This window comes from Gallinula chloropus (genome assembly GCF_964237585.1).
Source record: "Gallinula chloropus genome assembly, chromosome: 27".
Taxonomy (NCBI): Eukaryota; Metazoa; Chordata; class Aves; order Gruiformes; family Rallidae; genus Gallinula; species Gallinula chloropus.
Genome location: NC_140112.1, coordinates 957842 through 979887, shown reverse-complemented (window position 1 = coordinate 979887; position 22046 = coordinate 957842). Strand labels below are relative to the sequence as shown.

At 52.3% G+C, this 22046-nt stretch overlaps 1 protein-coding gene across 1 annotated transcript in view; it reads right to left on the bottom strand.

Annotated features, from left to right (window-relative positions):
- Window positions 1-19645, bottom strand: part of LGR6 (leucine rich repeat containing G protein-coupled receptor 6) — a gene marked incomplete at both ends in the record, with an annotated part of 132027 nt that extends 112382 nt beyond the window's left edge. The window contains one exon of the mRNA XM_084275806.1: window positions 19449-19645. Coding sequence (XP_084131932.1) covers window positions 19449-19645 — 197 coding nt within the window. The remainder of the gene's footprint in view (window positions 1-19448) is intronic.
- Between the last annotated feature and the right edge of the window lie 2401 nt (window positions 19646-22046).

Here is a 22046-nt window from a genome sequence, read left to right as displayed (position 1 = left end):
AGCAAAGCTCCTCTAGTACAGCCACAGCACTCCCTCGTGTGAGAAGCAGCATTGCGGTCCTGCAGCTGGGACAGATCACTGCCCCACCAAGATAACTCAAATTTGTGAGATAGGAAAATGCTTTTCGAGGTCTAATCATGAACCTGGAGGGTCTGAAGAAAGTTCAAACTGTAGCAGACAACAGGAGCAGGTAGGACAGCCAAAGGGTTGTGTCCACACACAACCCTTTGAAACCTTCTGATGGCACCAAGTCTGACCTCACACACAGAACTTCACAGACATTTCCTCACATCTTCCAGGCAGAAGAATGTGATGACCAGGCAGGAATTATTTTCTGGATGTTGAGAAAGAAGGTTGTACAGATGTTCCCTGCCCTTGAAGGCTTGTGCTGTAACCAGTTGTGTGGGACTGTGGGAAAGACTGTGGGACTGGAGCTACAAGATATAAATGTTATCTTCCTGACTCCAAAAAGTTGTGAGTAACATAGTGAGGGAGGAGGTCACCTAAGTGATGAACAACATCACAGAAATAACTGGATATAAAGTGAATAAGCTGGACTGATTTATCAGAATTGGATTGATTTATCAAGATTTAGCAGGATCCTGCCCACAACAGCAACAAGGATCAACACCATAATCTAGAAGATCAACAATGGGATTGAATAAAGGATGATTTTAATCTGTCTGTGGCCATGAACTCATACAGTGATAACAGGATCTGGGAAGAGAGCCTTTACCTCCACACCAGCTTGCAAAATCCTGCCAGAGAGAAGTACAAGGGTGTGGATTCTGGAGTCTGGCAAACTGATGGAGGGGTGAATTGTTTCTGGCTGGGCTGGAGTTCATTTTCTTCATAGCAGCCCACAGGGTGCTGTGTTTTGGATCTGTGACTATGCTCATAGTGTTCTGGCTATTGCTGGAGTGCTTGCACAGCATTTTTTCCCACTCTGTCCCCTCTAGGAAAAGGCTGGGGGCATGAAAATATTGGGAGGGAACACAACCAGGACCACTGATCTGAACTGATCAGACATATAGCCCATACTATATGACATCATGCTCGTCAAGAAAAGCTATGGGGAAAGAAGGAGGAAGGGGGGATATTCCTGGGTATGATGTGTGTCTTCCCAAGTAACTACCATGTGTGATGATGCCCTGCTTTCCTGGAAGTGGCTCAGCACCTCCCTGCTGATGGGAAGTAGTGAATGATTTCCTTGTTTGGCTTTGCTTTACCTGTTACACTGTCTTTATCTTGACCCATGAAGTCCCTCTATTTTTGCTTTTGATTCCCTCCTCCCCATCCCACTGTGGGGAGTGAGCAAGCAGCTGGGTGGGTACTGAGCTGCTGCTTGGGGCCAAGCCCCCATAAGCTGCACACAGGGAAGCTCTCTGGGGCAATACACAGCCAGTCCCTATCTGCTACCCTCTGCCAGCCATGACATTATTAGTCATCACCATTCTGAACGTGGTTTATCCTTTCTCTTTGAGCTGAATCTTACTGTGCAGCAAGACCCCAGCCAGTGGGGTCAATAACTAACATTCCTGTCCACACACAACCCAGACTCCTGGGCCAGAGGCAGCATCCTGCATCTCTTTGGAGGTAACAGAAATGGGCCTCAGAGGAGGCACTGTGTCAGCTGAGAGAGATGGATAAACTGTTGGGATCCCAAGGGGTTGCTGCCTAGAGATATTTTTTTCCCCTCTTTGTAGGAAACTGTAATGAGCAAGGAGCAAAAAACAACAGTTGTTGACACTGTCAACTGGATAATAGCATTTTTATCAGAATTGAAAATTGCTGGTGTTTTTCAGCCAAAAATGACTGAAAACTATCTGTGTTCAGGCCAAAGACTGTCAAACATGAATCATTATGGCTGAAAGCTTTTGAAAAATGCCTTTACAAGATGAAGTTTTGAAGGCAGAAGCCATGAAATCTCAGCCAGCAGAAACTGAGGATCCAACCCAAGGTTTCCATCTTGGTTATGGGGACACAAGACAGTCAGGATCCTGTCGGTCTTTCCTTCTCCTGACACAGCCCATCAGGGCAGAGTTCCCTGTGGCACCAGTGGAGCAAGTGAATACAATTAGTTAATTTCTGAATCCTTTCCTGAAGAACTCCTGATCCTGCCAGCACCGTACACCAGAAGAGCTTGGGTCTCTGTGTTTACTAAGCATCCAAGCACTGCCTCCCAAGACAGCACATGATTTATAAACAAAGAGTCTCTGAGCACTTATGACAGCAGAGGAGAAGAGCTTCTGTACACTGTAGCAGCTCGGCTTTGTGGGTGAAGCTCACAGCCCAAGGTGAGAGATGAATACCAGCTGCATCCCTAACCATGCTAGTCCATTCTAAGGGCAACACGATGCCTGCTGGGATTTGGGCTGAGGTGTTCTCCAGCCAAACCCAGCAATGGCTTGGCAGGGAGTTGGGAGCTCTTATGGTGTGACAGGCTGCATTTCAGAGATGCCAAGAGTGGGCTCCTCTCAGAGTGATCTCTGCTACCCTGAGCAACTAGCAGGTTTCCATTAACTGCAGCAGACTCTATGGTGTCACCAGGAAGCCACAAGACATTAGAGCGTGACAGCTCTTGCCTTGTCTCATTCTCTGGTGGGTGGTCCCTGCACACCAAGAAAAGCCTTTCTTTAGCTGTCAAGTGGGTAACAAGAGTCTTCTTGTCTCCAGCATGGAGTGCCTGGCTGATGGTTCACACTGAAGTGGTGGCAAGTCACTGTCACTCCCAACTGCTGGGGAGAAAACTCCACTTATTGATGCAATTAGGAAAGAGCAGGGCAGGGCTGGGGAGAAGAACCTTCCTGCTGAGGAGCCAGACCTCACTTGTGGGAGTTCAGAAACGGACAGACTGCTGCAGATGGGCCTGACTCATCACCCCCTGTGTGAGCCAACCTTTGCTCCGTGGCCTCTGTGGTTCAGGTAGATGCCTTGCTCCTTGCTTCTGCATGCCTGATTTCACAAGGCACATGGAGTAACAAGGCAAGAGCAATGTTTGACCAGAAGCATACTGAAATTCCCAGGAAGCCAGCATGTGTGGGATGGCTTGGCCAAAAAGTTTGGCCATGGGGTAAACTGACAGGAAGATGACTGGATGAAGAAGGAGCACAACAGCCAGGGAAACCTGAGGCCCAGAGCCCTGCACTCACAGAGCTGAGTGAAGACCTGCTGGGATGCACAGAGTGGTCCCCAGGGATGCAGAGAGTGGTGCCTAGGGATGCACAGCAGTGCCCAGGGCTCCTCCTGTTTGCCAGACTGGGGCACAGCAACTGGCTCAGGCCACTCACTAGACCACGTCTGGTTCACAGATATTTCAAAGGATTTTGGCAAGCATCTTAGCAGGGAAAATGTTTTGGTGTCTGGATTTTAGATGCCTGGGATGATCCTTTGCTCCAGGGGCACCTCTGGTAGTTCAGGGCTGCTGAACAATCTGCCTGTCCTTACTGAGTGGAGAGTTTTGTTTCACAGTCAGTTCTGGGGCTGTGCCCAAGTCCCAGTGTCAATGCTCTGCTGTCCAAAGAGCATCTGCTCTGCAGGTGAGATCTGGTTTGATGTGAATGGAGCATCTAGCATAAGTTTCTGGATATCTCTTGGGAAAGATGTTTCTTCTAAGTCAAAGTGGCCCTTGTTTGGTAGTCCAGGCCCTCCTTTGCTCCTTCCAAGACCATCCGGCATACTTACAATACAAAGGCTTTACGAATCCTTCCTTGCAGGGTTTTGAATTCCCCCTCTTTTACCTGCCACAAACAGCATCAGGTGAGAAGCTGCTTTGCAAAAGGGCTGTAGGTGGTAACACCCCAGAGGGCCACCAGCACACAGCTATTTCCTGCATATTCATCTCTAACAGTTGATCCATGCCCTCATGGAAAGAGTCTGTTTGGGAGAAGCTGCCCTGCTGCACATCGTGCTGGGAACTGAAGTGCTGCCACAGAAGCAGCAAGAGAGAGACTTAAGAAGACAGTTAAAGAGAATGGGTGTACATCAGCCTTGCACACAGAATTATTCACCATGCCATCTCATAGCCACATTTGAAATGAGACACCTTCCAAGCATGATGCTGTCTACTGCTCACACCACACTGCAGGAGAATGGAGGCCTGGGTGCTCGAAGGAAGTCCCTGGGTGCATCAGAGCAGTCAGCTCAATCTGTTCCCTGACTGGTAGGTTTGGTTCTTGCTCAAGCTCATCAATTAAATCTCAGTGCCACATCAGAGCTAGTCCATGCTGACCAGAGCCAGCACTGCAGCCCAGGAAAGGAGAAAGCCTCCTCTAGGGAAGGGTCCAGTTCTAGCAGAACTGTCCTTCCCACCTCCACCTGTCTGCCATGCCTCTGGTTCAGCTCTTCAGAGAGACCAGCTGCCAGCAGACCTGCCCCTGCACTCTCACAGATCACAGCCCCAAAGCAGGAGATCCAAGGCCTTTTCCCAAGACCTTTGAAGTCAGTGTTAAAACTCAATCTGATTTTGCTTGGACTTTCAAAGCTGATGGAAACCAGAGCAGATCAAATCGAAAAGAAGCTCATGAGGATTCCCTCGGTAACGATGAGTGAAGAGGGAAGAGCCCAGCACCAAATCCCCTGTGGTGGGGCGTGGGTCATGTGGTGTACAGAAGCCCCCTCCCCAGTGGCCCTCTCTGGGGACCCAAATCCTTGTGATGGAGGCCGCAGCCCATGGATGGTGTGAGGCCGGTAGCGGCCTCCCAGCGCGCCGGGCCTGGGGCTTCTCAGAGTCGAGCTGCTTGGGAGCGCAGCCCAGGGCAGGTGTTAAACTCCAGCATGAGACCAATAGCCAGCAAGTACCATAAGGGAAAGCTGAAATGAACTTTGAAGAGAGAGTTCAAGAGGGTGTGAAACCGTGAGGAGGTTGGGATGCGGTGAAGCCTTGGCAGTGGCGACAGTGACCCCTGAGGTGGGCCCAGCAGCTGAGCGAGGGATCAGGCTGGGCAGAGGGGTCCCTAGATCAGGGCACCCCATGCAGCTCCTTCAAACTGTGGCAGAAACCCAGAAGCTCGCCCAAGTTTGCCTCCTCCTGATGTCATGTACCCCACCCCTACCTCCCCACAGCCTTAAATGATGTCCAGGAGTGACGAGTTGCTGCCCACCCACTCAGCAAGCGAGAGAGCTGACACCAGCCAGCCTGCCCACCAGGCAGGGGAGGGAAGCCGAGCTCAGCCAGCTGAGAGGTGAGTCTGGCTGGTGAGGGTCACTAATCTCTGGCAAGGAATTGAGTGATGGTGTCTACCTGGCTAAGGGTTAGGACCCCAACACCTTCCAGGACCCCAACACCTTCCAGTGTGGAAGCAGGAACCCAGTTCAAACAACCACAGCAGCATGTAGCTGTGCAGGTCTCAGGGTGCAGGGAATGCCACAGCCTGCTAGCAGCAGGAGGCAGCTCTGACCAGGGCTGTGTGCTGTGTGAACAGAGCAGGGATCTCAGCTGAGCTCAGACCTGCAAGATGAAGCAGATGTGCTCAAAGACCAACTAGAAAGACTTATGAGCATCAGGGAAGCTGAGATGGAGATTGATCAGTGGAGCCAGACTCTGTCCTCCCAGCAACAGAAACATGAGCACCCAGTAAGTAGCATCCAGGATCAGAGTGACCCTGTACCCTGCACCAGGCAGGATAGCCTAAGTGAAAGGGATGAATGCAAGCAGGTCGGGGAGATGAGGTACTTAGGGATATGTTTTAGCACAGGACAGGAGTGGTTGGACTTGATGGTCTTAAAGGTCTTTTCCAACCTTGTAATTCTGTGATTCTGTGAAATCCTCCCCCAACTTACCCAGGAGAGGCAGCTGGAGCTGCAAGCTAGGGTGAAACCTGATGCTTAGCAGAGTCTGTGACACAGGAGAAAACCTCCACAGTGCTCTCATGGGGAGTCCCACTTCAGTGCCTGCCTTCACTTACGCCTGCCCTTGTTAATGAGATGTGAGTGCAGAACAGGGCAGGAGAAACAATTTGAGGCTGATGGCAAAAGCTGTGCAGAGCCACAAAGCCAATGAAGGATCAAAGCTGATCCCTGTGTTCCTTCATGCTCTGCTCCCCGGCTGCTCAGGGAGAGATGTGATTGATGGCTGGAAAGAGGAGGGTGAGCTCAGGATGCTGGATCTGGCCCCATCTCCTGATGATGTGCAGCAGGATCAATGCACACAGGAGCTCTCTCTGCAGCTCAGCAACCAACACTAGCCCTGCTGAGAGTCACCAGTTCCTCTACTTCTCATACTGGATGGCTCAAGCACCAGGAACTTACTCTGTGACAACTACAGCCTGCCTGGCAGCAATCAGAGTGTCTCAGAAGGAATGGTGAAAATGTCTGATGTCATTTGTTGTACAAAAACTGCTCTGGAGTAGCTCCTCCTGGAAACACCCTTCTGAGTGTCAGAACAACTTGGATCTGGGAATCATGCCTGCATAAGGACTTCTTCTTCCCTAAAAGCCCCAGAGCTGTCAGTGCAGGGCAGCCAGCCGGCTCTGCTTCCCCTGTGTAGACAAAACCTAATTCCAAGCTGAAATTTCCTTAAGACACAGCTCGTCTTTCAGGATCTCTCGGTGCTACTTTCATCTGCAATCCGCATATTGTAGGCCTATAATAATAATAATAATAGTAATAATAATAGCAATAATAATAATACCTTTTGTATGTACATAGCACCTTTCATCCAAGGATCTAAGTCACAATTACAGCCCCACACATTCCTGTATATTACAGCCCTATAATTCTAAGACTGCTCAAGTATCCAGACTTCAAAGGGAACGTGGAGTTCCCCTCCAGCCAAGTCACGGTGCCCAGCGCACTGGAGACGTTTCAAAGGTGTTTCGAAGGAGCCTTGGCAGTAGCCAGAGATAGTCAGAAGAGCCAGAGGAGCTCTCTGAAGCCAAAATAACCTGCATGGATCCTTTCCTCCTCTCTCCCAGTCACTCTCCAGTCTCCCTGGAAAGTCAGCGCAGTGCTGGGATGAGGATGATGCTCCCATAGGACCCGTGTGTCTGTAGAGTGGGAGGGGAAAGGGCAGAAACGGTGTGGAAAGCAAAGCCAAATGCCAGCATGAGCTCAGCCAGGTGACTTCCCAGATCAGGCCAGAACCCAGAGCATTTCAGTCAGAAACAAAGGCACAGAAAAGTTGTGGTCTGCTGAAAAAAGAGGGGGACAGGTGGTGGAATATTTCATTATAAGCTCTTTTTATAAGATCTACAAGATGTATATATATTTATAAGATATATTATTATTTATATATATTTATAAGATTTCTGTAAGATCTTTTTCAAAAGGGTTTAAAGACTTTCAAGTACCAGAAAAATGAAAGAAGATGGGGTGGTTTTTTTGGGGGGGTTAAAGCAAAATGTTTCAGGTTTACCTAGAGCAAACGTGGTTTGGTTTGTTTTGGTTTGGTTTAGTTTTAATTACATGGGAAACCTGGAAAAAAAAAAGGCTTATTTGCTTAACTCAAGACAATCTTCCCCTCTCTTTTCACTTTAAATGGCTGGAATAGCTGTTACCTACCCCCATAAGTCCAGGAAGAAGTATGCACCAAAAAAAAAGTAGTTTCCTATAGAAACCAGATTAGATGAAAGAATTGGGAGTTTACAGAAGCTCTGGCCAAGCTGGGATCATTTCCTCTCTGGAGCTCGCTAGTGCTGCCCATGAGCTTTTGAACAGCTGCTGGATGTGGCTCCAGAGGAGCGTTTCAGTAGCTGCACTGACTTGTGGCTGCATCCCTGAGCGAGGAGGGATGAGGTCAGTGGACATGAAAGGCAGGCTACGAGCGTTGCTGCTCTTCATGTTGTGGCTGAACAAATGTAAAGCTCAAGAATTTTTTAATCAACTTTTAAAAGGGATTTTAGCTTGAGAGGTCCAGACATGTGGCTGAAAAGTGCTGAGAGTCTCCAACTCTTCTCCGGCAGGGCTTTCATCAGTTGATCTCAAAGTGCATTAGAGAAGGGGTTTTTTTTATTAGTCCTTTAAAGTTAGAGAGACTGAGGCACAGGGAAAAGAGAGGACTTGTGTGGGGTAAACCACGAGGCTGGGACAGAACTAAAAACCAATCCAGGTTTCTCAAGCTGCACTCCAGTCCTCTGTATCTCCCACCTCCACCATACAAGGGAGTCCTTGTTCCTAAAGCCTTTGTGCTCCCCCATTTAGGAGAAGCCCTTTCCTCAAAGCATCTGCATGATGGTCAGTGGAAAGTCATCCTGTGGAAAAGGAGTGGGTCTACCTCATGGTATCCCCAGCTGAACCAGAGACCTCGTGGAGTAACAGGGCAGCATCTGCAGTATGTGCTGGCTCTTCTCAGACACACCACAGCAACCAGCATGGGCTGCAACACTTTTCTTCATCCCCCTGCTTCAATAAATCAAGACTTCCAGCATTCATGCTTTTGTCCCTAATAAATCTTGCACTGCCTTACACCACATGAAAGCACAACAACCCCTTAACCAACAGGCACTTCCCTGTGCAGGGCTACAGCTGCAAACAGAACCTGCAGCACAGGAATCTGCTGCTTTGGCCCTGAGATGAAGACAAGTTAAAAGACAGGATGCCTAGCAAGGCTGCCCCTGCGCTCAGCAAAGCCCCACATGCTGTTGCCAGCGCACAGGGAAAACCGCTCTGTGCAACAGGCACCTCATTAACCTGGGGGACTCATTGCCACAGGAAATGAGTGCATCAAGGAAAGTCTCACCTGCACCTATAATCAACGTCCTCTCCTGGCTGCAATACCTTTGGCTGTGCAACACACCTGACCCTAAGGGTGTCTCTGTCCTTTGGTACCGGGGGCACACGCTGCTCAGGGAGGTGACCTCTGGGTCGTGGGACAACAGCTTGGAACAATACCTGACAACTCCCAGGCACCTATGTACTGAGAGAATAAAGCCTCCCAGGTGCAGTGATGTGACTCTGCACCTCATGTTTCCCTTGGGAGATGCTGACTCAGCAGCAGCAGGAGCCCTGAGTTCATCTCTGTTGTCAGACTGACTCAGGGTGCTGCCTGGGAAGTCAATGAAGTGCACACATGGCTACTGCCCTTCTCAGCTCCCAGGTCCTGGGGAGCCAGTGGTGGGGTAAAGCAAAACCATAGAGATTGTTGCCTGCAGCCAGAAGTTCTTCTTGTGTTCTTTGGGAGTGATAGAAGATTAATGCCTGTACAAGAGTGCTAATGCCTTTCCTGCTGGTTTCATGCACTCAAATAGGAAAATTTGCTTTACTAAGGTTAAGAAATGCCCAGAAGAGGGAATTCTCTTGAAGCTGGAAAATGCAATTACACCCATAATCATCCCTACATCAGAAAACCTTCTCAGGAAGCTGACTTGTCCCTTCAGATCCTGCATGTCTCTGAGATCCCTGGGGCTTGGCCACACTGTCACACTGACAGTAGCTGCTGTGGCCTTGGCTCCAACCACAAGGTACCACTGGCTGGCACAGGGCAGAGGGAATGTCCCAGGGACTGGTGGTCTGTAGAGCTCAGTGTCACCGTACAATCCCCCACAGCCCATGGACGAGGCCCAGACCCCACCTGCAGCCCGTGGAGAGGCCCCAGGCTGGAGCAGGGGGAGACAGACAGGAGCTGCTGTGACCCGTGTTGGAGCAAGGCCCTGCCAGCACTTGCAGCCCATGGAGAGAGACAGAGACACAGAGATGAGTGAGGGAGAGACCCACACTGCAGCAGGATTGCAGGGGGGGCTTGTGACCCCGTGGGGGACCAGGCTGGAGCAGTCTGGGCCTGAGGGACTGAGAGACATTCTGTGATTGATGGCTGCACCCACAGCAGTGACCCAGGCTGGGGCAGCTGGGGAAGAGCTGAAGCCCCATGGGAATGGATTCATGTTGGAGAAGTTCCTGGAGGACTGTCTGCTGTGGGTGGGACCCCACAGTGCAGCAGGGGAAGGGGGTGAGGAATGTGTCTGTGTCCCCCCCTGGCTAAGAAGGAGAGCATCTCTTGAGGAACTGATGCAAACCCCCAGTCCCTGCCGCTCCCTGTGCCACAGTGGGGGGAAGAAGGGAGCGAAATCCTGACTAAAGGTCAGTCTGCTGAGAAGGGAGGAGTGGGGGGAGCTGCTTTAAGATCTGGTCACACTTCTCATCCCCTGACTCTGGTGTCACTGGGGGTGCAGGGCAGTGCCATCAATTAGAGAGTTTTCTGTGCTTTATCCTGTGCTGAGTCTGTTCTGCCTGTGACACTGACTGTGGAATGATCCCTCCCTGCCCTTATCTCCACTCCCCAGCCTCTCAGTATCTATTTTCTCCCCTGTCCAGCTGAAAAGGGGAGTGACAGAGGAGCTTTGGTAGGAGCCTGGCTTCCAGCCAGGGTCAAACCACCACAGCGGGCATCCTCCCAGCAGCCTTCCCTGGCCCCATGCTGGCACCTCCCTGCTCTCCCAGCCTTATTTGGAAGAGGAGACCACATTTCCGCTCCCCTTCCACCCCTGCGGTTCCCACTGCGGCGTGCATAACCCCGATGGGATGACAAGCAGGGTTTGGGCTTCACCCTCCCTTTGAATGAAAGGGAATGTTACTAATTGGTGCCTCATGGGGATGTTCAGAGCTGGGAAGTGTCCTGGCTCCCCAGGGTCTCTTTGTAGTGGGACTGTGGCTGCTCACAAGAAGAGACAGCAGGTCCCTTGAGCAGGTCCTACCCTTACAGGTGTGTCTGACTCGCTCCACTCCCATGGGGCTGCTTTTCATTTCCAAATCCTTCAAAGAGGTTTAAACAGCTACAGGAAGAACTGCAAACAAGACAAATGGAGATGGAGAGCTGCTGATACCATGGGAGACTCCCTTCTCACCCCATGAAGGGGAGGAGTCTGGAGCAAAGCCTGTGTTGGTGGATCTGGGAAAGCTTTTGCATTAGCTCTTCCTGGATCCTTGACACACCCTTGCAAGACAGGAGGCACCACCCAAGCTTCACTGTGTTCTCCCATTGCTCCCACCACCAGTGCAACTCCTGCCTCTGCCTGGGCTGGAGACTGGCTCTGTTTTGACTTGGATGCAACACTGGACACTTGTGCTTGGTCCTGCTCTTCATGAAGGCTGCTTCTGATCTCTCTTCAGGTCCTACCAAACTCAAGTCCTTCTCCAAGACCTCAGGCTCCTCTCAGTCCAGACAGTCATCTCCTATCCCTCCTCACTTTTCAGAGCACTGCTGTGGCCATTCCTTTCCTGGCCACCACTCCTTTCTGGCTCCTCACAGCCTCTCCTGGCACCCAGGCAGGACTATGTGCTGCCTGCGGGGAGCTTGGCATCCCCTTCCCCTCCCAGAGCTATATTCCTGTGGTGCATGAAGGTGACTCATGTTCCTGTTTCAGATCCCCAAGCAGCCTGGCCCATGCTGGATGACTTCTGAGTCCATCTGTCCTATGGGTGGATGGCTTGCTGATACATAGCCCAGCTCCTCAAAGAAGGCCCTGGGGGATCAGCTTGTTCCACAGCAGCAGATCATTTTGGCACCCCAGTACATCATCTGGGCTCAAAGGCAGCAGCACCCCCTGCCTTGCTGTTGGCAGAGGGGGCTGTCCCCCTGAAAGAGGATGGCAGGGGTCCCTCAACCCCTGCTGCAGTGAGCTGGGAAGCTCTACACTTCCCTTTCCCTCCTCCACCTTCCTGCTGCTCCCTGACCCAGGCAGGTGCAGAGGGGGGGAGGCATTTGCAGCTCCATTGCTGCCTTTTGGCACCAGAGCCTCTGCCAGAATCAAAGAGCTTTTCAAAGAAAACCCTAAACTCCTTTAATCGCCAGCTAGAGCTCCTCCCGCACAGATCTAAGGGCCATGAGCTCAGTGTTTTCATTGCCCCAGGCAGATTTATGAGCTTATTCTTCAAGGAAGGGAGGGAGAGAGGGGAGGCTGTGGCATATTACTTAGCCTGGGGGGCAGGCAGGGAGGAGATGGGGGGAGGATGGAGAAAGGCATTTGCAGTGGAAGTGCACCATGTTGCAGGAAGCCAAGGCCTGGCCGTGGCCAGTGCTCTCAGACATGGCAGGGAAGGGGAGCAGCATTGGGAGTGAGTGAAGACCAGCCTGGTGTGGCTGAAGACCAGAACATGTGTGGGTGAGCAGCTGCTCCCTCCCCGTAGGCTCCCTGCATGGGTGGTGGACACAGCGTGGGACCAGCAGTGGGGTGTCCCTCAAAGTCTGAGCCGGCCTGGTCTCCTCCAGGCCCAGTCAAGCCGGGCTGGTTGCAGAGTGAAGGAGAGAGGAGGCCGTGCCACCCCCCTGTGACTCCACTGTGCTGCCTCCCACCACACTCCTCGCCTGTACACCTGCTCCCTTCTTGCCAGGGAACATGGTGCTGGTTGCCAGCTGCCAAGCAAGTGCAGGAGACAGGTCTCTGCCACGGAAAGATCTGGGCACCAGCCACTGCCTTTGGGATGGGGCAGGTCCTGTGTCTTGCCTGCTGCAGCCCTGCTTAGACAGACCCCCTCCAAGAAACACACATCCAGCACCCCATTCACCCTGCTGCTACTTCTGAACAGAGGATGTGTCCTTCCTTTTCAACTGGGAAGGTCTCTGCCATGACCTGTGGTACTAAACCCCACAGCAGTGCCTGTTGTAGGTGGAGGGACTGATGGCTGCAACCCTTGTCCGTGGATCAGCTGCTCTCTGAAGAGCTCAGCATCCCATGAAGCACAGCAGCACCCACACTGGCACAGCAGCACCCAAGTAAAAGAAAACCACTGCTGGACCAAAAGCTTTTCTAGCTCATGGTATCAAGATGTAAAAGGGAGCAGAGCTTATGGCAGAGAAAAGGGGCTGGGAGAGGATGAGGCAGAAGATACAAAGAGCTGTCATCAACTTGAAAGTTTCACCTCCATGGAAATTCAAAGACCTCAAAATTTCCTTTCCCTTGAACCCAGAAAAAAAAGAGTTAACATGTCAATATTTAGTGTAGAACAAACAAAAAAAATCAACCCCCAAACCCAAAACCAAACCAAACCAATAAAATCAATCTATTGTGTTTCAGAAACATCAAGATGTTTGCTTTGATAGCTCTGGAGTCCTGCAATGTGAATATTAAATTGCCTATGGGCAAACGTAACACCAGCAGGTGAAAAGATGTAAAGGGAAACACCACCATGAAGTGAAAGCATTGAAATCATCACTCCTGATTTAACTTGTTACTACATTTCCCCCACTCACAGCCCCATGAAGAGGGATCCATTTTCATTAGGCTTTTCCTTTCCAATGAAACGAGGTATCGCTTAGAAAACCATCCCACCCAACGTGCTCTTCAGGCAGCTCTAGGACTGACTTCACTGTTACTGGTCCTGCAATTCTGGCTTTGCAGATCCCCCTGGGACAGCGTTTTCCTCTCACCACTCCTTTGTCTGCTCACAAGGGTTCCTGCTGCTCTGCCCTGAACCACCACACAGCATGTGCAACATGAGGCTCATCAGGGCCTAACGCAGGGATGAAGGTTTTCTGCTCTCTGATGCTAAACCAGCCACACTCTGAGCACTGCTAGGGGCCAAGGGACTGTGAAATTTCAATTGTTGGCTGGCCCAGAGTTACACAATGCCTGGGGGATACAAAAAGCCATTTGGAAGCACACACTCAGTAGCTGTGGCTTTTCCAGGTTGCTTTGCAGGTTCTCTCACAAGTCACTTCTAAGCTGTGCCTGATCTCAGATCCACTCAGTTTGGTTTTCTCCTTGTTCCAGGCTGGGAAGCACAGGGGAAGGAATTATACTGCTTCTGCACAGCCTTCATCTGCCTTCTCCTGAAGGAAACACCAGCCAGAGTCAGTGTCAGAGTCGTTACCAGCAGCAGTCCCTGATACCAGAGACTTGGGCACATCTTGGTTTGGCTCAGCCTACTCAGGTATCCTCAAGTGTCAGCATCCATTAATTCTGGGAGACACCCCTCCAGGGGATCTTCACTGCAACATGCCAGCAAAAAGCCACTGGAGACCCTGAAGTGATAATTGGGGTGCTGGGTAATTGGAGTTGAACCCAGGAGACCTGACCTTAAAGCCTCCTTGATATCCTGCTGGCAAAGATGCATTAAGGATGCAGAAGATGCCTTTGTCCTTGAGGAGTGCCCATATGACTTTTATAGATACCTTTTGGAGGAAGCCAGATCCCTGAAGGTGGGAAACTCTGGTTATCTCTGATATTTTAAGGGTGAAGGAAAAGCTCCCCAAAGCTTTTAAATGGTGAACTCAAACCCATGAACCCACTGCAGATTGTGTGTCAGAGCCCATCTCTCCTGGTGCCTCTCACCAGCCAGATGTCCCATTCCGGGGACCCCAAGCTCAGAGATATTTCCCTTTGCTCCTGCTATGGCTGCTGTTCTCCCAGGCATGCTGGGCATTGCTGAGTGTGAGACTGTGGACTTCTGGCTCTATGGGGCATTTGCCATTAGTCTTGCAGCAGGGAAGAAGATCAGGCAGAGAACCTGCCCTTCATGCTGGCCAGAAGGACCTTGGGGTGGCCCTGGAAATCCTGTGCTCTGTCGTGGCATGGGAAGTAGAAGGGTCTGGGAGCTTGGGGCATGGGGTGTGGGGGTGTGGGGTGGGGGTGTGTGCATGGACATGCAACTTTGTGGCAGATTTGGATGGGTCCTGGTGCAATCCTTGGGGTCCTGGAGCACCGTGGTGTGAGGAAGAGTCTGTGGATGGGTCCTGGCACTGGGCAAGCTTCAGTCACAGGATGGTGACTCACCAAGGTGCTCTTTGCAAAATCACCAAGGGCAGGAGAGCAGGTGTGCCCCCCAGGAAGGACTTAATTACACCTGGCACTGGGATTTGGTGCTGTCTGTATTTTCTGCTGCTCCCTCTGTCTCCCCAGGGGGTGTGACTGTCACCTAACACCCAAAGGCACACAGAGGTCCCTCTCATCACTACAAGGATTCCATTTCCTTGCCAGATCCCTGCTAGCCTAGCCATACCTTCAACACCAACACCCCTCCCTGCAGCTGTCTCACCAACCAAGATTGTGGGTGCTTAGGAAATGCAAACATAAAGGAAGAGTCCTCTTCCACTCTTTGTCTTGTGTGTGACCAGGGAAGTGCTCGCCCAGCTTCATGTCTGAGCATCCCTGCCTCCTCTGTATCCATCTCATGACTCTGGGTGGCACCAGAAGGCAGCTCAGAGGAGAGCACGGGTGATGGGAGCCCCCCCCCAGACTCCCACTGATATGCTAAATTCCAGTAAATGGCTCAAAATGTCTCTGCAGGGTGAGAACAGCCCTGAGATCTCCTGATCCAACTCACTTCAATGTCAACAGTGTAGGGAATTAGACACTTTCTGTCTGGTCACCCTCCTGAAATGCCTGGTGATACCTGGGAGCAGCCAGACTGCTGCTCCTTCTTCCTGACAACCTCTTCACTTGTCTTGGGCCCCAAAAGTCTTTTCACAGAACCACAGAATCCCCAGGTTGGAAAAGCCCTTTAAGATCACAGAGTCCAACTGTGCCTGTCCTGTGCTGACCCAGATCCCTCAGTACCTCATCTCCCCTCTGTTAAACACCCCCAGGGGTGGGGACTCAGCCCCCTCCCTGGGCAGCCTGTGCCAGGCCCTGACAACTCTGCCAGGGAAGAACTTTTCCCTCCCATCTGCTCTGACCCTGCCCTGGGGCAGCTTGAGCCCATCTCCTGTCCCCTGGCTGAAGAGACCATTGCCCGCCTCTCTGCACCCTCCTGGCAGGACTTCAGGACTTTCCAGGACACAGCAGCATCACTACATGCAGTAAGCTGCTCAGCAGCTGTGTGGTTGTACTGAAAGGTGTGTTTGGTGCCTGGGACAAGGACACAGTGGTTATCAGAGCTTCTGGGGATGGGGCACTGAGCCTGACCCTTGTGTTGGTACCCTGGGGAAGGGCAGGGTTGGGTCCTCCAGCTCAGCTTTGAGCCATAGTGCTTCTATCCTCCTCCATGCACCTTGTGCAGTCTCCAGTCTGCTGCTCAGGAATCTTCCCCTTTGCAGCTTCAGCCCTCCTTCTGCACTCTCAGCTTGCTGCTTTCCTCTCCAGAGACACCCCAGCAGCTCCAGTCCATCTCTGTTGCCAGTCCCAAAAGCAACTCTCTTACATACAGTGCTGGCCATGGAAGACAGAGTCACGACACCTGACATGCTGCTGTCAGGGCTTACTGGTGTGTCAGCTAAAGGTTAAATCTGCTCTCTGAGCAGCTCACCTCTTTGGGGTCCATACAGGCCCTAGAGTCACTGGGCACAGCTGAAGAGGAGAGGGTGTGCTGACCTTGACTTTTCATGGCTGGACTCTCAGACCAGGCTAAGCCACAGTTCACCCTTCCAAATACATCACACACTAAGAAACTCTTTGCCAGACCTCATGTGATGAGCCAGACAGGGTGGTTGTAAGCTGCTCCAGAGGAAATGGGCTGTTAGAGCCAATAAGAGCCCTGACTAAGTAGGAACAATGAAGACAGCAGGGACAAGTCACCCAACATGGACAACCCCCAGCTGAGCAAGCTGCCTGGGCTCTCCCCAGGGCCAGCAGTGAGACACCAGCATGTCTGGCACCCCTTGGGAAGAGCTGACCCACAACCACAAGCTCTCCAGTGGTAAAGTTTGGCTTTGGATGGGTAAGATGAGGTTCAGTTTCAGGAAGGTGTGAGACTGAGCAAGGACAGGGTGCTTGGAGAGAGACAGGCATGGCAGAGGCACAGCACTGTCAGGATGGGGCATGAACACCAGCTCATTAGTGGTGAGGCAGTGTCTAACCAGAGCTTATTACAAGGATCCTTTATTTTGCACCTGAGGGAGCCCTGCTCTTCACAGAAAGGAGTAGCAGTGATTTGCATAGAGGACAGGACGGGGAGCAGAGGAACTGGGAGGTTTTTAGGAGAAGCTGCCCTTCACCCCCATGCCCCTCACCACCTTTACAGGGCTGGCTTCTCAGCACCTGCAGCTCTCAAAACTAAACGTGGGCATCTCTTTGCACATCTGAATGTGCATTTAAAGCCTGAATTCACAGAAAAAGCTTAGATTCTCTTTCAAATATCTATACTTTCTACAACATGGATGCTGATTTGATAAACCAGCCCTGAAAAACATGCCTTATAAATGAGAAACTAATCTTACACCACATGCTGAAGGTAGCCCGAGAAGGCAGTGTGGGAAACAGGGAGAAAACCACCTCACCAGTCCCCTTCCTTTATTTCCTCACCCATCCTGCCTTCCCATCTCTGCTCCACCTTACGTGTTCATTACAGAACAGCAGCAAACGCGCTGGGTTTCCCCGAATAGGCACAGCCCTGAGGAGAGGAGGAATCAAAGGATCACAGAATCACAGACTCACAGGGGTTGGAAGGGACCTGGAGAGCTCCTGGGGTCCAACCCCCCTGCCAAAGCAGCTCCCCAGCTCATCTTGCACAGGGCGGCGTCCAGACGGGGCTGGAATCTCTCCAGAGATGGAAACCTCTGGTCCCTCCGACTTCTCGTCGGTTGTCCCCACCGTGGTCCCCCCAGCCCCCCTGTCTGTCCCCACGGATTTCGCAGCCTCAGGGTCCCCCCGCCCGGCGATCCCTGCGCGGTGACGGGCGGCACAGCCGGTGCGTCTCGGCAAAGGGCTGTCACCGGCGCCACCGTGCGAGGGACCCGGCTGGTGCAGCACCCACGGGAGGGTCGGGCTGAGGAGCTGGACACGTCCCACGGCGGCGGGTGCCGAAGGGCTCGTCCTAGAAAGCAGCCACCGGCCGCCCCAGGAGCATCTGCTGGGCTGAGGGCACAAGGGAGCTGTAGCCCGGGGCTCGGTGTCCCTGCTCCCATCACCACGCTCGGGAGGAATGTGGCAGTGAGACCCATGTAACATCCAGCTGTCCCTTGGAGCAATCCGTGGCTCCACATCCCAGGGGGATAGCTCTGCAGAGAGGATGGGGATCATGCTGTCTGCAGGCTCAGGCCACAGGTGCTCTGTCTTGTGATGACTGGGGAGCGAGTCCACGACTGGGCTGCCACTTGTCTCTGCACTAGCAGCAGTGCAGCCCAGCTCTGCAGCCTCCCACACCTACAGCCCTAACCACCTCCACCAGGACATGCTCAGGAGCTGTAGTGACTCCTCACCCATGGGCAGCTGGCTCCAAACTCAGCCCCAGCGTGTGTGCACAGGGGGGAAGGCAGTAGATGGCTCTACACAGGACACACCTCAGGTGCCAAACGCTCTTTGGTTTCCCTCTCCCAGTGAAATACAAGCTGCACGACACACTCCTCTCACTGGCAGAGAAAAATTGTCCTTTCCTGCTGGGTTTCTTTCTCAGCTGACCCAACACAGCTCTGGACATGCAGTGGTTGGCACAAGACAGACATAAAGCAATGCACTCCTCAGGCAAGCAGGATGAGCAGAGCAGCTCTTATCCAGCTGTGGCAGCTTCAACCTGGCGTTGCAAAGCCCGTCCTTGAGCAGGTTGGGTTGCTCAGCTTTAACAGTTGAGTAATCACACCTCAGGACAATCCAGGAACACCAGAAAACCAGCAACACATTCTGCATGCTACCCCTGGACACAAGTGTGCTCTCAGCACCACGAGCACAGAATAAACGTCCCCAGCACTGCCTGGGGTCTACCAGTTATCCTCAGAGACTGGGGTGCACCTGGCTTTTCCTTGGTAGCTCCTCAGCTGCATCCCTAGCTGGGAAAGCCAAGGTTCTTCCCAGCCCACCTGCTGCACAGTGCAGTTGGGGCTGCAGCACCTTCTGTGAATAAGTAGACTGAGTGTCTTCCACAAGGCCAACTTGTCTCCCTGAGGTGTTTCCTCTCCTGGCCAAACCCTGAGACCCTTCCATGGAGTCTCTTCTTCACCCTGGGGACATCCTCAGTCATGACTAACCAGCTGGCACCACTGCAACCATCTCTGGGGTTAAAAACCAACCCACCCATCTCTGGAGTAGTTTAACACTGTGGGGTATTAATACCAGAAAGAATGGAAAACATTTGCATAATTAAGACTTTTTAAATCAAACAAAACCCCAAACAACCCCCCCAAATCCCCAAAGCCCCCAACCTCCTCCTATAAGACTTTAATATCCATTTTAAAAGGGTAAATTGGACCTTGCTGGTGGCCAGCTCAATCCAACCCCCCGAAAGCCATGAGTTATCACAGCTATTGAAATGTTTGACAGAAGGATCCCAGAGCAGTTTGCACTAATTGCTCAGTATAAATACTCCATTATGTTCTCAGACAATCAGAATCCACCCAGCAAATCAGCTCCCTCTGATCCACTGTAATCAAGAAGCAAAGCATGCATAACATGGCAATATAAACAGCATTTGCAGAGGGGCGCTGGGAGGAGGTGGGGGGGAGAGGGGAGGGGGGGGCTTGGCACGTCCTGGGGTAGTTGCCTTTTTTGTTGGTGCTTTATTTTGTTTCTAATTACTGGAGGAAATTGAATTTCAGGAAAACGTGGCGCAAAGTCCCAAGCTAGAGGGAGAGCTGCGGGTGTCGGAGGGGTTGAGAGCTTAAAAAAAGAAGAGGTGTAGTGGAAAGAAATGGCAAGGGCTGTACTTACAGGTAAGCTGTGAGAGGGCTGAGGTTGGCAGGGACCTCTGAAAGCCCCAGCTCGGAGCAATCCACTGAGAGCATGATGCCATCCTCCTCGCAGTGGCACTGGGGTGGGCAGGAGAGCGCAGCACCTTGCTCGGCGGGCACCGCCGGGAAGCGGGCAGAGGAGGCCAGGAGAACGCTCCAGAAGAAGAGCTTGTCCATCCTCACCTTGGCTGGGGCGGTGGGAACCCTGCGAGGTGCCGCTGGGTCACCCCGAGCCCGGGGCTGAGCTGGGTGGAGGGGTGCAGGGGGGCTGCCTCGCACGCAGCGGGCAGGGGACGTCCCGCAGGTCGGAGTGTGGCAGGAGGGATGCAGCCAGGGAAGGGAAGGCATTGTTGAATGATCTTGGTTATTGGGTTTCAAGGGCTGGGCAGGGGCGTGAGACACTCCAATGGGAGGAGTTAAACTTTCTACTCTTTCCCTCTCTCTCCCTCTCTCTCTCTTAGAGCTGGCAGGAATTTCATTCAAAGGGAAGAAAGGGGTGGAAAGGAGAAAAAAAAAAAAAGGAAGAAAAAAAATAATAATAAAAAAGAAACCTCAACAAATAAAGACCTGTTCATAGCTCCAGGACCTGTGCTTGTTTTGTAACTCTGTTTGTGTGAGATAGCAGGGCAGGGGAAGGCAGAGCTGGCTCCAGCAGGGCAGAGGAGGATAAATAAGGAGACAGGAGTACCCAACAAGCACTTCAAGGGCTCCAGACTTCAGGACGCTGAAATCCAACCCCAGATAAAGGACTCTGTGTGTCTGTGCTGGCTGCTCAAGCCAGCGGCAACTGGAAAGTCAGGGTGCAGCTGGGGAGAAGGGAGTGAGGTGCTCACACAAGCTGGTGGCTGGGAGCAACCATGCCCAGGGCTGGAGGTCTGTCTGTCTGTCTGACCCTCCTCATGAGCAGCTCTGTCCCTGTCCCCATGCACAGGGAAGGGCCTGGTTGGGAGATGCAGGGGGATGGAGTCACAGTGTCCTGGTGCCTGGCTCAGTGTGGGACATCTCCAGAGTGCTCTCCAGGGTGGTGGGATGCAGAGCTCTTGTAGCCATGCTGTGTGCATGACTGGCTTAGTGTTGCCCATGTCAGGGGCAGCTCTGTGTGTAAAGCTGTGCCAGGAGCTGCACTGCACCATGCTAGGAGCAGGTGGCTGGTTTGCTCCCAGAGCTCTTTCTAACCTGGAGTAACGTGGTCAGAGGTCAAAGCAGACGAATGGTCTGTTGAGGGGGTGGTGGGGCTTGAAGCCACCTCATCTGGAGCTCCAGATGCAGGTCTGTCTTAGCAGGGGGGTACTGTCTGTGCCAGCCCAGCCCGGGGCTGGGGGTATCCTGAAGCACATGTGTCAGAACAGGATTTGTGGTCGCTGGGGTGTCGAGGAGTCCCTGAGTTCTGGGGCAGCAGAAGCACCTGTTCAGAAAGGGGAGCTGGATCTGCAGTGGGAAAAGGCTGCCAAGGCTGTGTGCCCCCTCTGCTCCTCCCTCCTGTTTGTGGCTACTGGATGTTCAGGGTTGTCATGATGCCCCTGGCTGGGGTGACTGCTGTCCTCCCAGGGCAGTGGTTTGGTGATGGGGCTGAGTCTGACCCCACAGCTTGAACCACACTGTGCCTCTCTCTGCAGAGCCATCTCCAGCATGGGTCTCTGGCACTGCAGAGCTCACCACTGGGCTTGAGGTGGGCTGGACCCCACCAGAACCAGTGTGTTCCAGTCTAGGAGCAGGAACTTATTTAGCTGGAATTAAGCTCCTTCCATCAGAAGCAGTTCTGGAGATGTTATTAATCCATGGTCTGCAATGGATTTTGACAGCCCCAAATGTAACACACTGCTGGGGTAGAGGGGTGCTTGGTGGGGAGATGGGAAACCCTCCTCAGGGTTCCTCCTTGCGTTCCTTGACAAGCTTCCCCTCCAGCTCTGACATGGGGCTTTAGCTTGGCCTGAAACAGCCAGATTCACTCTGACAGCAGCCAGGAATTTGGTGTCAGTCTGGAGAAAGTGTCAGACCTATCACCCTGCTCCTGGCTGAAGCAGCAGCTTTTATCTGCTGTTTTCCCATCTCTGTCCCTCTGCAGCCAAACCAGCCAGACACCAACCGCATTGCAAGCTCCTGACAGTTCCTCTCTCAGCAAATTCTCCTTGGGGATCCAGGGCTCTGGCTGAGCACACTAGCAACAGAACCCTTCCAAAAATCACACTGAAGAGATGTCTACTGAAAACTGCCATTCCACTGCAGCAGAGCCATCTCCTCAGGATGTCACTGCCTGCAATGACATTCTCCACGTGTTCTGGACCAGCCCAGGAAGGTTGTGCCCAGTTGGAAGGTTGTGCCCTGTGTGTGTCACTTTGCTTTGACTTTTCTGTTTGCTGGGATTTTAGGGGTTTTTTTTGCAGCTTGGCTTTGGTGTTTCATGTCTACATCTGGTTTCTTTGGGAGCCAATAATAGACATTAACAGGCAAAGTGCTCACTTACTTCAGCGTGTCGCCCAGCTCCTGGCAAATCCAAGTGTCTGGGCATCAAATCGTTTGGACCAGGGAGATTTGATGTTTTTTGTGGTAAACCTGGAGTTCTCAGTAGTCCCTCTGG